We start from the raw sequence: 15,463 nt of genomic DNA on the forward strand, positions 1-15,463 counted from the left end.
GGAGAGGAAAGGAATATGTAGAAAACACTGACAAGGAGGCGGCACAGGATAGTAGGACATCTTAGACATCAGGGAATTACTTCCATGGTACTAGAGGGAGCTGTAGAGGGCAAAAACTGTACAGGAAGACAGAGATTGGAATATATCCAGCAAATAACAGAGGACGTGGGTTGCAAGTGCGACTCTGAGATGAAGAGTTCAGCATAGGAGAGGATATGGGGCGGGCCGCTTCAAACCCTGTCGGATGACTGGTGACCACAACAAAAAAGTTACCTTGGAAGGTGTTGAGGTAACACATAGCAACCAAAGACACTTGTTATTGCAATTCAGTTTCCAATGTTCAGCAGTGGATTCAACAGTTTGGTAATGCTGTATATTGTTTCAAGTGTGACCATGTTTAACTTTAGACTAAGTTTTTGAAGAGAATCATCTGAAGTATCTGTTGATCTGCACAAGTACTGTGGTAATGGGATTATATTAACTGAGAATGACAGTTGAATTTAGACGCTCCCTTAGTCTGTTCCAATTTTCTACTGTTGTGGCATGCTTTGATTGCCTTGGACCTGGACCCATTGCAAGCTCATCATATTATGGCTGTTAATATCACCTCTGTACATTGGCTTCATGGAATGCACTATCACTGGCTACCTGTGGGCTGCTTTCACTCAAGTTACATTGAATAGTGGCAGGTGATGAAAAATGGATATATTTTGCGAATCCTAAGTCTTGCAAATCGTGTGAATCCTGGCAAACAATCAACATCTACTGCAAGACCAAATCGCTTTGGAAAGAAGACAATGCTCTGTATTCGGTGGGATCAGGAGGAGGTCACCTATTATGAGCTGGTGAAACCATTAACACTGGTCGCTAATAACAGCAAATGATCAATTTAAATTGAGCATTATGTGAAAAATGGCCGAAACATGGGAAAGGCAAGCGCTCCATGATAACGCCCTATCACACACAGCAAAACGGGTCTGGGAAATACTAGGACATGCGGCTTATTCTCCAGACTTGGCTCTGTCCGATTATCATCTATTTACATCACAGGGACACACTCTCGTTGAACAGCACTTCAATTCATATGAAAATGTATGAAAGTGGCTCGCTGACTGCTTCGCTTCAAAAGAACTGTTTTATTTTTGCATGCCATTCATAGCCTGCCGGAGAGATGAGAGGATTATTTTGAATAAAATATTGTTTACCAATTTCAAACAACAGATGTGTAATTATTGCAACTAAATTCCGATTTTATACTTCTGAACCTGGTATGTTGTCTTAAAGTGCCACCTGTTTCCAAATATTGATTATTTGTTCATTTGTTGAAACGTTTTCTTAGTCGTGGTTCTTAAATGTAGAAATTTTGAGTCTGAGTTCTAAAAACAGCTGTTGGACAAAGCTTTTTGTCTGTAAATATTATCTTATTTAAATTATCATTAAACTAAGGTGTGTAATTTCATGAATCTGAAAAGGTAATCCTTTTAATTGGTTCTATATCTCTTAGTTATTTTTCTTAAATAAGTATGGTTTAATAAACAATGATTTAAACTCAATTCTGTCCAGTCCTTCCACTTAATTTTCTGTTTGCCTGCAGGAGGTTTGAACTCAAAATAGGATATTCAGATTTATGCATGCAAATTAACACACACAGTAAATAACACACTCCCTTGAAAATCAAGCACCTGGAGCAAAGAAGAAGAAATTTTAAACCTATGCATAGAAAGCACATTATGGCGTGGAAAATGAATACTAATAATAATAATAACAACAACAACAACAACAACAACAATAAACATTCATATGACATCTTGGGTGTGGGGGCATGATGGTAGGGACCATGTTCCCATGCAAACAAATACCAGAATGGAAAATAATCAGAAAAAAGACCACGACATCAGACTAACTATTGACAGTCATTTTACCACTGCAGATACATTTATAAGATATGGTTAAATACATGCAAATAACAAAATTGTTGCTAAAATGGTAGGAATTATGTCAACAATCACATACACAATGTATTTGATATCTTTGACCATCACTACAAAGGGCATCCTGCTGCCCAGTAACCCTTATGCCACGTCCTAAGTGAGCAACAGAGGCAACTGGCAGCAGGCAACAGGTTTAGACAACAAAACACAACCACACTTATAGTTACGGAAGTGACCTAGATGAGTGACATCTGCGGGGCTGCCTGTCCTCCGCTGCAACTCGTGATGTTTGAAGTCAAACATGTTTGAATTTTTTCACTGCAGTACATGCGAAAGTGAGAGCAACAGCTATGAGTCTTCTCGACAAAGTGCTGGAGCAGACATGCCAGCTGCTATGAAATACTTATCTGACTTCAAGGAAACTACGAGGGTGGTTTGAAAAGTTCTCAGAATGGAATAGAAAAAAGTACTTACATCAGTGAAACTTTTTTAAATTTTTCAATGTAATCTCCTTGTAGATTAATGCCCGGCTATCAATTCTTCGTTTTAAGTGAATCTTCATCCAACAAGAAAAATTTTCAGTTTTGAGAAGAGATGGAATTCTGATGGAGCCATATCACGTAAATAAGGCGGGTGTGGCAACAATTCATACCTCCGTTCATGTAATTTTGCCACGGTGACAGCACGTTTGTGGGAGCGCATTGTCTTGATGGAAGATGACTTTCTTCCTTGCTAAACCTGACCTTTTTCCATGTATCTTTTGTTGCAATTTGTCCACAAAGTTAGTGCAGTATTCTCCAGTAATTGGTGGCCCAGTTTGCTTTCTTTGGTGGCGGAGAATCAGCATGTTTCCACTGCTTTGACTGTTGTTTTGTCTCTGGGCACAAAAAAATCTTGTTCATTTCTCCTAAAACAGGTCAAACACTGTCTGATATGTCCATTCTCATGCGTTTTTGATCCAGCGTCAAGAGTTGCACCACCCATTTTGCAGATAATTTTTTCATTTATAATTCTACAGTTAAAATGTGATATACCCTCTCAGTTGACATCTGGCAAACGTGAACAATTTCACGCATTTTCAATCGGTGATCCTCCATGACCATTTCGTGTGCACTTTTGCAATGATTCCTGGAGTGGTGACACATTTTGTCTGCCACTGTGTGGATCATCATCTAAGATCTCCTGACCAAATTTAAATTCATTTGTCCACTTGGCTACAGTTGAATGTGAAGGAGCGGAGTCCCCCAGTGTATTCTGGAAATTAGTATGAATGTCCTTTGCTTTCATATCTTTCTTTACGAAGCACTTAATCACTGCTTGAATCCAGATTTTTCCATCTTCGCAAATCACTATGCGGCAACAACAGAGCCACATCACCCCCGACACTCTCTTCCACGAGCACTGATGTGGCACATGCTTACAGGCAACAGTCCAATGAATATCATGTGAACAACTTGTGCTAGCACTGACCTGTCGTGGTGATTCCGAGAACTTTTCAAATTACCCTTGTATTCAGTGAAAAAATTCTACTTATCATCTTACATCTTGATATCTTTGTTCAATATGGGATTGAATTTTTTTGTTGTTCATTTTAGTTACTGTGCTGCTCAAAATGAAGTAAAGGACTGCACAACATTTTTAAGAGTTTGCACAGTTAAAAATGCACAGTGTAGACTTTGCATGTTGTTCATTTTAGGTAATACGTATCTGCCTATGAAACGTAGCCAAGATAATGAAATTGTATTTAAAGTTGAGAATGGAACGATATCTCTCTCAGTTCTTGAGATTTTGAATTGTATATGTAGCAGATGGGTCGCACGTGATGTGTCCAATTCCATCCATGTGCATCAAGAATCACAAGTTTATAAAAATCATCATATTTCATAAATGGTTCAAGATATTGAAATGTTTTTTGCAAATGAAAGTACACAAAGATGACATTTTGTCATCTGATTAACAAACGGAATGTTTTAGTCAAAGGTTTGAGCAGAGCAAAGACAAGATTCCCTACGAATTGCACAATGTGCTTTGTCTAAATTTTTACAGCCAAATGAAAAGAGAGAAATGTGCAAACAAAGTATCAAAGTGACGAGCATGTGGTGTAATTTTGCAACAAAAATTTATGCTTGAAAGTAATCAAGGTAATTAAGGGAAACTTAATTACTGATTTTGGAGAAAACTGAAGTATTTCATGAGCAGTTGCTGCTAGCTAGGTAAATGAAGAGTCAAAAAGTTCATTTCTTCAACACCTAGTTATTTTGTGCACAAACAGAGACACTGGACTGAAATTTAACTGTCAACAAGGCTTCCTTCAAATCAAGTACTACATTTAGGACATTACAAAAACAGAAGACTGCTAGGAAGGCAAGTGAGATGTCAGTACTATCACATTTTTTTGAATGAATCTGGGGGGGGGGGGGGCAGGGGGAAGAAAAGACAAATCATATATTTTGTGAAATGATTTGTATAAAAGAAACAAAATATATTAGAGAAACATTTCACATGCCTCTGAATGATGCTTGAAATCATGTACAGTGAATGACATGGACCAAATGTTTATCTAGCCTAGTTTATTTCTTAATTTTATATAAATCATTTCATAAAAATTCCACCCATTTTTTTTCAGAAAATTGTGTGTTTTATTTATGCAGGCTATCTGGACTAACTGAAACACTTGGCATTGACAATGACTGCTGATGATTTACTTTCCAACAACCAAATATCAGTAAAATTTCGTGGTTGTTCAATGTGTTTTATTAGAAATTTAATGTGTGTGATATACTGGAACACGTGTATATACTTGAAGTCCAAGTACTTTGGCAAGACGTTAAAAATATACTTTGAGATGCAGTGCAAAGAGTACATATAAAACTTAAGAGACCGAACAGGTGATATGATTGTAGTTGAGTCAGTTAAAATATAACCAGCAGCTTCAGCTCAACCCAGAATAATTCAGATTACTAGCCAAAGACGCTACTGTTACACTAAGGTGATTAATTTATTGAATTCTCCACGAAGAATCCTTCCTTTGTAAATTTCATTCACCACACTCCCTTATCACCTTATTTTCCTAATTAAAGCTAACTGTGTTGCCTTCCTCTCAAGCTATAATACTCTTGAATTTAATCCTGCCTTTATCTCAACACAGCGAAACTAGACTACATGCATCCAGTAACAAACTACTGAATGCCACCAAAAGAGAAACGGCAAAGTAGTAAACCAGCTTCTGAGATGCATCTCACAACTTCATGTTAATCTGTCAGGAACAGTACATTCAAGTTACCACATAATTATTCACTAAATAACTAGTCTCAAAAGATGTGTGACTCAGCACTAAGTAACAGCAGACAGTCACTACAGTGGTAATGTAGACAATGCAGATAATCATGTAAATAATGGAAAGAGTAAAAAACTAAAGGAAGATGGTTCAAAGTTAACACCAGGCAGGCAGGTCTTCTAAGACCATTTTTGGAGCAATAGGAATGAATTTTTTATAATATTCTGTAACGATAATAATTTTTGAACTGGAAACACAAAGAGGTGAATGTGACTATTGGACTGAAATTTTTTCAGGCGACTGTCAACTTGGAGAAATGCATGGTAAACACTGAGCTGTCTTACAATATATTTATTCGCAACCAGTTTTGATCATTGATCATCTTCACAGTACTGGCATAAAAATGGAAACAAAGTGAAAACTGAATATCAACACAGATTACATTTTCATGAGAATTATTAGTCCGAAAAATTAAGCATACTTACAAAAAATATTGTGACAACTTCACTTGTCATACATGCCATTTAACCACAAAAGGCATCATAGCTGACTTGCAAATGGCAGAAAAAGGTACTTCACACCATAATACCGACTTAAGCAAGCGAAAAACATTGAAAAATGAACTATGTAACAGTAGTAGATGCAAAGCACCACTAGTCAGTTGCAACAACATCCATTAGGTAACACACAGGTGTCAATCAAAGAAGCTACAAGTCAAAGAACAAGGTCTAAGACCAAGTTCCAAAATATGCGCACACTATAGTACAGTCACAGAGCAATACATGTGCACTAAAATCACAATAAAAGAAATAAAATAAAAGCAGATGCAAATGTATAACTTTTTCACTTCATTTCAATACAATATTATGTAATACAGTAGCCACATGATACTAATCATTTGGTCAAAAACACCACATAAGCAAAATAAACACAGTCATGTACAATAATATGCAATAAAACCGTCACATTACCCAATTGCAATATCACATGATGAAAACTGAGCATTTAGTAAGACCTGCATCATACAAAACTGTAAACAGGTATGCGATGTTGAAGAAATTACATTAGGCAATCCAAATACCATGAATCATTGAAACTGGAAGCAGACAGAGGTCTGAGGATGCAAACAATGTAACAGAATGAGGAGCTGCAGACTGCATACAGTGTTATGTCAGATAATAATCACCTGATATTATTAAAAAAATTATTGATATTACAATGTCAACATAACAAACCACAGACTTGGTGAAAACACCATAATAAAAAGTTTAATATAATAGAGGGAAACAATCCACGTGGGAAAAATTTATCAAAAACCAAAGATGATGTGACTTACCAAACGAAAGTGCTGGCAGGTCGAAAGACACACAAACAAACACACAAAATTCAAGCTTTCGCAACAAACTGTTGCCTCATCAGGAAAGAGGGAAGGAGAGGGAAAGACGAAAGGATGTGGGTTTTAAGGGAGAGGGTAAGGAGTCATTCCAATCCCGGGAGCGGAAAGACTTACCTTAGGGGGGGGAAAGTTCCACTCCTGAGCCTTTCTTTCATTTCCATCATTGCTTTTTCCGCACACCAATTGAACAATAGGGGGGAAAGACTACACCCCTGTCTTACACCCTTGTTAATCCGAGCACTTCATTCTTAGTTGTCCTCTCTTATTATTCCCTCTTGGCTGTTGTACGTACTGTATAGTACCCATCTCACCCTATAGCTTACCCCTACTTTTCTCAAAATTTCGAACATCTCGCACCATTTTAATTTGTCGAACGCTTTTTCCAGGTCGACAAATCCTACGAACATGTCTTGATTTTTCTTTAGTCTTGCTTCCATTATGAACCGCAATGTTAGAATTGCCTCTCTGGTGCCTTTATCTTTTTTAAAGCCCAACTGATTGTCATCTAGCACATCCTCAATTTTCTTTTCCGTTCTTCTGTATATTATTCTTGTCAGCAACTTGGATGCATGAGTTACTAAGCTGATTGTGCGATAATTCATGCACTTGTCAGCTCTTGCAGTCTTCGGAGTTGTATGGATGATAGTTTGTTGTGACTTGGCAAGACAGCCAAGCCACTATGAGATAGCCGAAAGGCACGCATTTAAGCTCACGCAGGCTTGCGTGAGGTCTGGAACAGTTAAAGGAGTTGAGTCTAGTAAAAAAAGTATGTAGCTTTTGGAATACTTAACTTCAATCCATAATTGGCAAACATCGGTCTGACGGTACATGCATCACAAGATAAATAGCAAATGATAATTGCGCCTTGCTAGGTCATAGCAAATGACGTAGCTGAAGGCTATGCTAACTATCGTCTCGGCAAATGAGAGCGTAATTTGTCAGTGAACCATCGCTAGCAAAGTCGGCTGTACAACTGGGGCGAGTGCTGGGAAGTCTCTCTAGACCTGCCGTGTGGCGGCGCTCGGTCTGCAATCACTGACAGTGGCGACACGCGGGTCCGACGTATACTAACGGACCGCAGCCGATTTAAAGGCTACCACCTAGCAAGTGTGGTGTCTGGCGGTGACACCACATATTTTTCCAAACCTCAGATGGTATGTTGCTGGACTAATACTTTCTACACATCAGTGTGAATAGTTGTTTTATTGCCACTTGCCCTAATGATTTTAGAAATTCTGATGGAATGTTATCTATCCCTTCTGCCTTATTTGATCTTAAGTCCTCCAGAGCTCTTTTCAATTCTGATTCTAATACTGGATCCCCTATCTCTTTAAACTCCTGTTTCTTCTCCTGTCACTTCAGACTAATCTTTCCCCTCAGAGACCTTCAATGTACAAGGTATTAAGTTGAGCAACATTACTCAAATCGAGCAATTTATCGGATCAGAAAGCTCCTTGTATAAGATGATTTCCACCAAGGAACCAACAGCAAATTCAAATTGCCAAGACCACACAAATGTTCCATCTATAGATAACACCCGTGTCCACAACTATTAAATAGGCAAAAATTTAGAAGGCTACCAATCACTCCATGGCACATCAGATTCAGCCAGAGGGCACATACTGCCCACGGACTCTGCGCGGCTCCCCCCCCCCCCCCCTCCCCCCCACCCCCACCCCCCCCCCACCCCCCGGTCCGACTTCAGAACACCAACTAGCCATCCAATCTGCTGCTGCTTCTCACTGCCCATCATGGCTCCACGACACACCCTGGCACCATGAGCTCCAAGCCGCAAGAAGTGACATACACCAGGCGCGTGGGGCTTGCTTTCAAAGAGGGACCCAACCGTGGCTCATGAGCATCATGAATCTTTGTGTTTGTACTGCATTTTTATTTGGAATTATAAAATAATGCTGGTAACAACTATGTTGCGTCTCATGTGCATCTTTGATAGGTAGTTTTAATTTTGTTACTCATACTGCCAACGGCAGGTACCTAGTAGCTAAGGATTTTCACTACTTTCTTTGTGTAATTTGAATATTGTGTGTTGCTTCAGACAGCACGTCAGAAAGCTCGTGAGGAAAAAGAAAAGAAACGTGAAGAGGAAAGAAGAGAACGGAATCGATTGAGGGAAGAAGAAGAACGGAAAAGGAATCGTGAAAGAGGCAGAGAAAGGGATGAACACCGTAGAATGAGGGAAGAGGAAGAGAGACGATCACGTTCTCGAAGATCCAGGTTTGTAGTAATTTATTAATTTGTTGTTTCTGTATTGATCTGAAAGATGAAAGAATTCCCCATGTGTAATGATTATTATTCTGCATGTACTAGGTAAATGTCAAGAGGAAGCACAGTTATGTGTACTGAAACAAATGAAAGTTGCAGTTGTGGTTCTAGGTGTTGCATTGATACGTAACACATGGGACTATCTCCCTCTTGTCATTGTAATGGTGACACTTTGTCTAAGATCAGACAGAAATTTTTGTTTTCCTTTAATAATAAAACTTGGAGCATGCTGCCTGGCAACTTGACTCTGCTTTGTATTTGTACATTTACTGAAACCTGCTTGAATATTTCGTCCTATACTTTCCTGTTCAGTGTTTCCTATAAAATTTTGTGCAGAAACAAACTTTGTATATTCTGGAATCTTTGTCCTCACCTTTGTGTTTTCTGGATAGAATTTATCATCTGTTATTTCTATAATTTCTGAACCAAATTTTTAAGTCTTTAACATGTTTAAGAAGGACAAATGACAAGATCTTGAGCAGTCTTTGAAGTGATGTGTGCAAACCCTTATTCAGTCTAATTTTGTAATTGTACAATTAAAAAAAAAAAAATAAATAAATAAATAAATCCATTTTCTCGTACATGACGTTTCACATTTTCAGTGATCTGGCAACCAAGAGACACTCAAATTGAGAGCGAGACAACTATTAAAGATGCTTAGAAGATAGACATAATTTTTGTTCACTAAAATACTTGATAATTCCACATAAAAAACAGCACGAAAATAAAACACATTATATTACTAAGTGACTGTCCCGGAATCCCAGAACCAGCTGAAGGATGAGTATCTGACAGCTTCCAAGGGCAACAAAAATTTTATTCTTAACATTTCACATAATTATTGACCAAATTTAAAGATTCATAATACTATCATAAACTGCTCATTAAGAGGTATTATGTATTGTTAGAAGTTTAACACAATAAGACAAGTATTGCAGTTAGAAACAGTTTTAAGACAGTGTAACTGACAGCGTGCAAATACCTGGACTTTTTTCACCCAGTATTTAAGAATCGGATCGCTTAGTAGTTTGCAACAAACTTTACACATAATTTCAAATTTTAATGAAACTTTCTTTCTGACACCCCCAGGAAACGATGAAAGGAAAAAGTTTATTGCTTATTACATTTTCGCTGTTCATGCAGTAAAACTTCAGCATCAGATATGACATTTTAATTAATACTTCTTTACTACTGACTAAATTCATAACACAGTTTGCAGACAGTATACAAATATACCTGCAATATATCATTGCGTGATTCACAATCCTGGAGATATGATGCGATAAACATTGAGATGCATGAAAAACTTGCTGTTGCTTAACATGGAGAGTAAATTACCCAACTTTCTTCATCCAGTGTTTCACAATGAGAGCAGTTAGCGACTTCCAACAAGTTTAATGGCATAATTTCAAAGTTTTTGTCACTTATATGCATAACGTCGAATATTTAAGACTCTGACTCATTTGTAAAGTTATTGGACATTTGGAGCTGAGCTATACATGAGAGAGAGATTCTTTAAAGAATCGGGGATTTACTTGTTAGTACTAATTAGAAAACTCACAAAATTATGTATACTGATGTAAGCACTTAAATTAACTGCTGCTTATATTAACAATTCATGTGTGATATCTTAATTACCAGATTCTGTTCCAGAAATTTGTATTAATCCTGGGTGATACTAAATGCCAAATAGCTCGGCAAGCTTAGCCAGCTTATATAATGGGAAATTTGTGCAATAACAACTATAAGCAATGGGATAGATTGTTGCCCACCACCGTAGACAAGGCATTGAACAGCAGATACGCATATTTCAAAGTGGATTAATCAATTGGACAGTCCTCCTCCACATGTAAAAATCTCCCCCCCCCCCCCTACACACACACACACACACACACACACACACACACACACACACACACACACACACACACACCAGTCGGGGCTTAGAGTTGCACAGAGGCAACTGGTTATAGAGTGTGTGTGTGTGTGTGTGTGTGTGTGTGTGTGTGTGTGTGTGTGTGTGTGTGTGGAGGACTCCATGAAAGCTGTCTTACTTTTAAATGTGCAGGTCTATTGCCAGCATCCAGTTTATAGAGTGACTAGCAATCTAGCCTATTTCATATTGTTTTTTATGTATCTACAAGGTGTGTGAGAAAAATAGTGAGTGACAACACTGTGAGCGATCTGGCAACACTGTGCTGTTCTTCTTGTGTAGACCGGTGGATTCATCCCTAACAGATGCTCAGTCAGAGTTTGTTCTGTACAGCCATCAAGTGATTTTCGAGAATGCCATCAGTGAAACTGTGTTTGTGTTGTGTGTTATGAAAATGGAACAGCAAAATTTAGAGGAATGTTACGCAAACAGTTTTGTGTTAAACTTGTGAAATCCATGAGTGTGTCCTTTGAAAGTTGGAACTGGTCTATGGGGAACATTTCTTTTCAAGAGCACGAGTTTTTCACTCGCACAAATCATTTTTTGAAGGATGAGTATATGCTGAAGATGAACATTGCTCAGGGAGACAATCAACATCACAAACTGTTGAAAATATAAAATGTGTGCATGCTCTTGTGAGATTTTCGTCTGGTCAAACTATCAACCAAGTGGTTTACAAAGATGTAATTGAAAGGCTCAGGAAAAGGGTGAATAAAGTGACACCGTACATTGCAGACATGCGGATGCTGCATCTTGACAATGCCCTGTGTCACAGAGCCCCTCTATTACGGTGTTTCCTCCCTCAGAAGGCATTCCTGTTGTTCTGCAGTCCCCCTATTCATTTGAGCTGAGTCCTTGTGACTGTTTTCTTTTCCCAAAATTGAAAAATGTCTTAAAAGGACTGACATGTTAAAGACCCTACCGGTTCAAACCTTTCAGTGTTGCTACCCAGACTGGAATGACGTTTCTGCTGTGTACATTGGCGGAAAGGAACTACTTTGAATGGGACGATATTTTTATTTGAAGAAAATAAATCTCGTTAGTTTTCTCACACAACTTGTGTATAATGAAAATCCACAGTGAAACATCAATGTCAGTATTAGAATAGAATGCTACTCACGACATAGATGTGGTGTCAAATGGCTGGGAGGCACATGTAATAGTAGCCTGCTCAATTTTAGCTATTGGACGAAGTCTTTAATTAGTTTCTGATAGCTACAATCTAACAGTGTGTTATTAAATGTACCTGTCTGCTGCCAACCACATCCTCTCTGTGGTGATTAGCTTTATTCAGTCTTGAGGTTTGCGTTTTTGTACCAAATTTCAATTTTTTGTGAATACTCAAATTTTCATATGATTAATAGTTAAAAATGAGAATGTTAGTTTTATTAAAAGATTATTAATTATTATTGATTAATTAACATTTCTGTTTGATAGTAAATTTAAAATTAAAATAAAATCTAAAAAAAAAGAAAAGAATTGGTTCTAGACAAAATATAATTAGTGACTTTGTGACTGCGGGACTTAAATATTATCCATCCAGCTACCGGTGGCTTCATTCTTAGTTTCTCTTCACTTACTGAAAATACCATACTTTGTTGCAGGATTATCAGTCTGTAATGTGCATTGCCACTGAAAATATCCATTTAATTAAATTCCGTTGGGAATATACATTCAAAAATTGATCAAGAACCATTCCTTACCTTGTATGGAAATAACTTTTACACACAAGCTTTGACACAGCCTGATGGTCTGCGTCTGTCATTATACTCTTCCAGCTACAGCTCTGAAGTAAATTCCTTAGAGATTGGGATGTTTGCCACAGCAATACATCTATCAAATTCGCCTCGTCATGGAATACCTCTTTGCTTTTTGTGACTCATATATTGGTATTTTGCATCATTTTCAGGACACTGAATGAGGCATTCGTTGAGATGTACCATATGTGTGTGTGTTTTGAACACTAGTCTACCCTTCTGATGCTGTTGTGATCACTCGCATCTCATCCCATATCTCTCTCTCTCTCTCTCTCTCTCTCTCTCTCTCTCTCTCTCTCTCTCTCTCTCTCCCCCCCTCACACACACACACACACACACACACACACACACACACACACACACACTTGCGCGCCTGAAACATCTAGTAACTTAGACATGTCAGGTGATTTTGATAATTTTTGCATTATGAGCATTACCTCATGGTCCATTGGAACAAGGAACATTGGGTACAGAAATATACTTTGGAGCACAGCCTAATGACTATAACATTAAAAAATCACCATGGATGCACATACCAGTCTTGAAAGGGTGCATTGAGGTTACAACTTCTGTCTCAGGTTAGTGATATTTCACGTGTTCATAACCAAACCCAAAACAGAATTTTGCGGCATCTTAAAAATGAAATGTTCCAAGCACATTTTAATGTATTAATATGAGTGACAGGATAATTTGCCAACTCATGGGTGGGGGTAACTCCAAAACCCTACCTCAAACCAAAGTATTGGAAGTGCACAAATAGTTCTGAAAGAGTCCTGCAAATGGGAGGACACTGTGTGACGTTCACTTGCTTTATTTCTTTGTTGATAGTCCTTGGTGTCAACGTATGGCATTGTTATGCTGGCTAAAAAATGGAGTGGAAATTCAATACTGACTACTGTAAATGATTTAGCTGACAGTTGTACAGCTTTGTTTCACAGTTCTTTACTTTCACTGCTCACAATCCCCCAGTATTACACAGTTATACAGTCAGTTCACTATTGGTAAACTTTTGATAAGCCTCATTGATAGTTTGCAGGCAAACATCAGCATTCTGCTACAATAGTTTTCTGTTGAACATCTATGAGCAGTAAATACCTAACCACACAGTTCTTTCAGAATAATAATACACTGTGTGTGATATTATGTCTTAAATCAATTGAACAGACACTGTCATTGTTTTAACACACAACCTATTTGTGTTACACTAATTCCAATGTTAAAGCATTATTGTTATTTTAATGATACAGACTTCCCATCTGAAAATCGGCTGTGGACAGACTGTCTCGGGACCAAAATTCAGCCATTTATATATCTTCACAATAATAGGCACTGAAACTATACATTGTTCAATGTTTAAGTTACAGAAATTGCAATTGAAACATAACTCATCCAATTAACTGAATACATTGAAAATTTCCTCCTCTTTAACAGTTCCTTCCATCACAGAGGTTAGGCCAAATTATTTGTTTAAATAATGAAATTAACAGATATAGTTATGCAAACAAGCTTTTTACAAATCTGGTAATTATTTTGGTATTAAATAAGGGCAGGCTTCGCTAATACATTTTCAAATAGAGCCAAAAAATACTTTAAGAATCCTAGTAGTTTTTCTTCCAAATGTTTATAATTAGTACACAATTTATATTTTTTTATAAACATTCAGGCAAGTTGAGATGTTTTTAACTGCTTAAGATGAATTTTTTTCATATTGCATTCCAAAAAATAGGTTTTTATTAATGAAAGACATTTTATAGTGAATGACATTATATAGAGAAATAATAGTATAGCTTTTAAAACTCAAAATAATGCATTACAAATTTTTCAAGATCACCATTAATAAAATCCTGAGTATACTTGTGCACTGGACGTAGGCTAAAATATCCTGAAACTTAATCATTTTTAGTTTCTGTGTAGATATGAAGTTCAACCACATATTTCACAATGATTTCCTGTGAACAGAAATATTGGAGGAGTTGAGTTGAGGACAGTGGACATATATCTCTCTTACCACTGGTGAGCAGCTGTCAGTCGGATGACGAACTGTTGTCACTCTGTCTCTAATGAAGTAATACCACATTCTTCTTCACTTTCTAAGATCCTCAATTCAATGGCAGACCCATGATCTCTATAGCCAGTAATTTTTTTGTTTGTTTTTGTTTTGTGCACTGCCTAAACAATAATATAGGACAGAGGCTGAAAGTGCACATTTTGTTGTTAAGTATCCATAGCTTTGCACAGTAAAGATGAAACATAGTGCCAAACACCTCAACCGAAACATGACATCAGGCTACAAACATGGAAACGGATGCTCTTGTGACCAAACAGTGAACTATCAGCACCGAGACGGACATAAGCAATGTTTTATTTCTTAATTTATTTATATTTCTTTAATTTATTTTTTTAAAAGGTTTGTTGTTAATCTGCCTGAGTATACTTGGAATTTTAAGTTCTATTAAAATAAAAAAAAAAAGATAACTTAGGATTTTATGTTAAGGAATTAACATACTTGTATATAAGACACTACCATTTGATTCGCAAATGTGTAATGATTGTGATGTCCACATTTCAGATTTTAACTGATTTGTTTTATACATAGACATAAACACAGTTTTGGGTTTTAGGTAAATTGTATGGCATTTGGTAGTCACAATTTCCTGCGTAATTATTTTAGTCTTCTTCCGTATTAATCTGACAGTGTTTTAATGGCACATTTGAAACCAAAAACTGTGTTCTAAATTTTACATTTCATGGATAGTAATGTGTAGGTGTGTCTAAATAGGTTAGTTCGAGTACAGGTGTGATTTGAACTGAGACTGTGTTGTATGATCTTTCTTTCTCTTGTCTAATTTTAGATACTTTAAAGTTGAGCTTCACAACTATACTTAA

General features: G+C 37.2%; 1 protein-coding gene across 2 annotated transcripts in view; it reads left to right on the forward strand.

Annotated features, from left to right (window-relative positions):
- Positions 1-15,463, forward strand: part of LOC124593740 (luc7-like protein 3) — a 144,148-nt gene that overhangs the window by 35,600 nt on the left and 93,085 nt on the right. The window contains exons 5-6 of one of the 2 annotated variants that reach the window (XM_047132075.1): positions 8,661-8,839; positions 8,933-9,299. In XM_047132075.1, coding sequence (XP_046988031.1) covers positions 8,661-8,839; positions 8,933-8,936 — 183 coding nt within the window. In that variant the 3' untranslated portion in view covers positions 8,937-9,299. Of the gene's footprint in view, positions 1-8,660; positions 8,840-8,932; positions 9,300-15,463 lie in introns of those variants that run through there. The other variant, XM_047132074.1, reaches the window with a different exon arrangement.

This window comes from Schistocerca americana, chromosome 2 (assembly GCF_021461395.2).
Source record: "Schistocerca americana isolate TAMUIC-IGC-003095 chromosome 2, iqSchAmer2.1, whole genome shotgun sequence".
Taxonomy (NCBI): domain Eukaryota; kingdom Metazoa; phylum Arthropoda; class Insecta; order Orthoptera; family Acrididae; genus Schistocerca; species Schistocerca americana.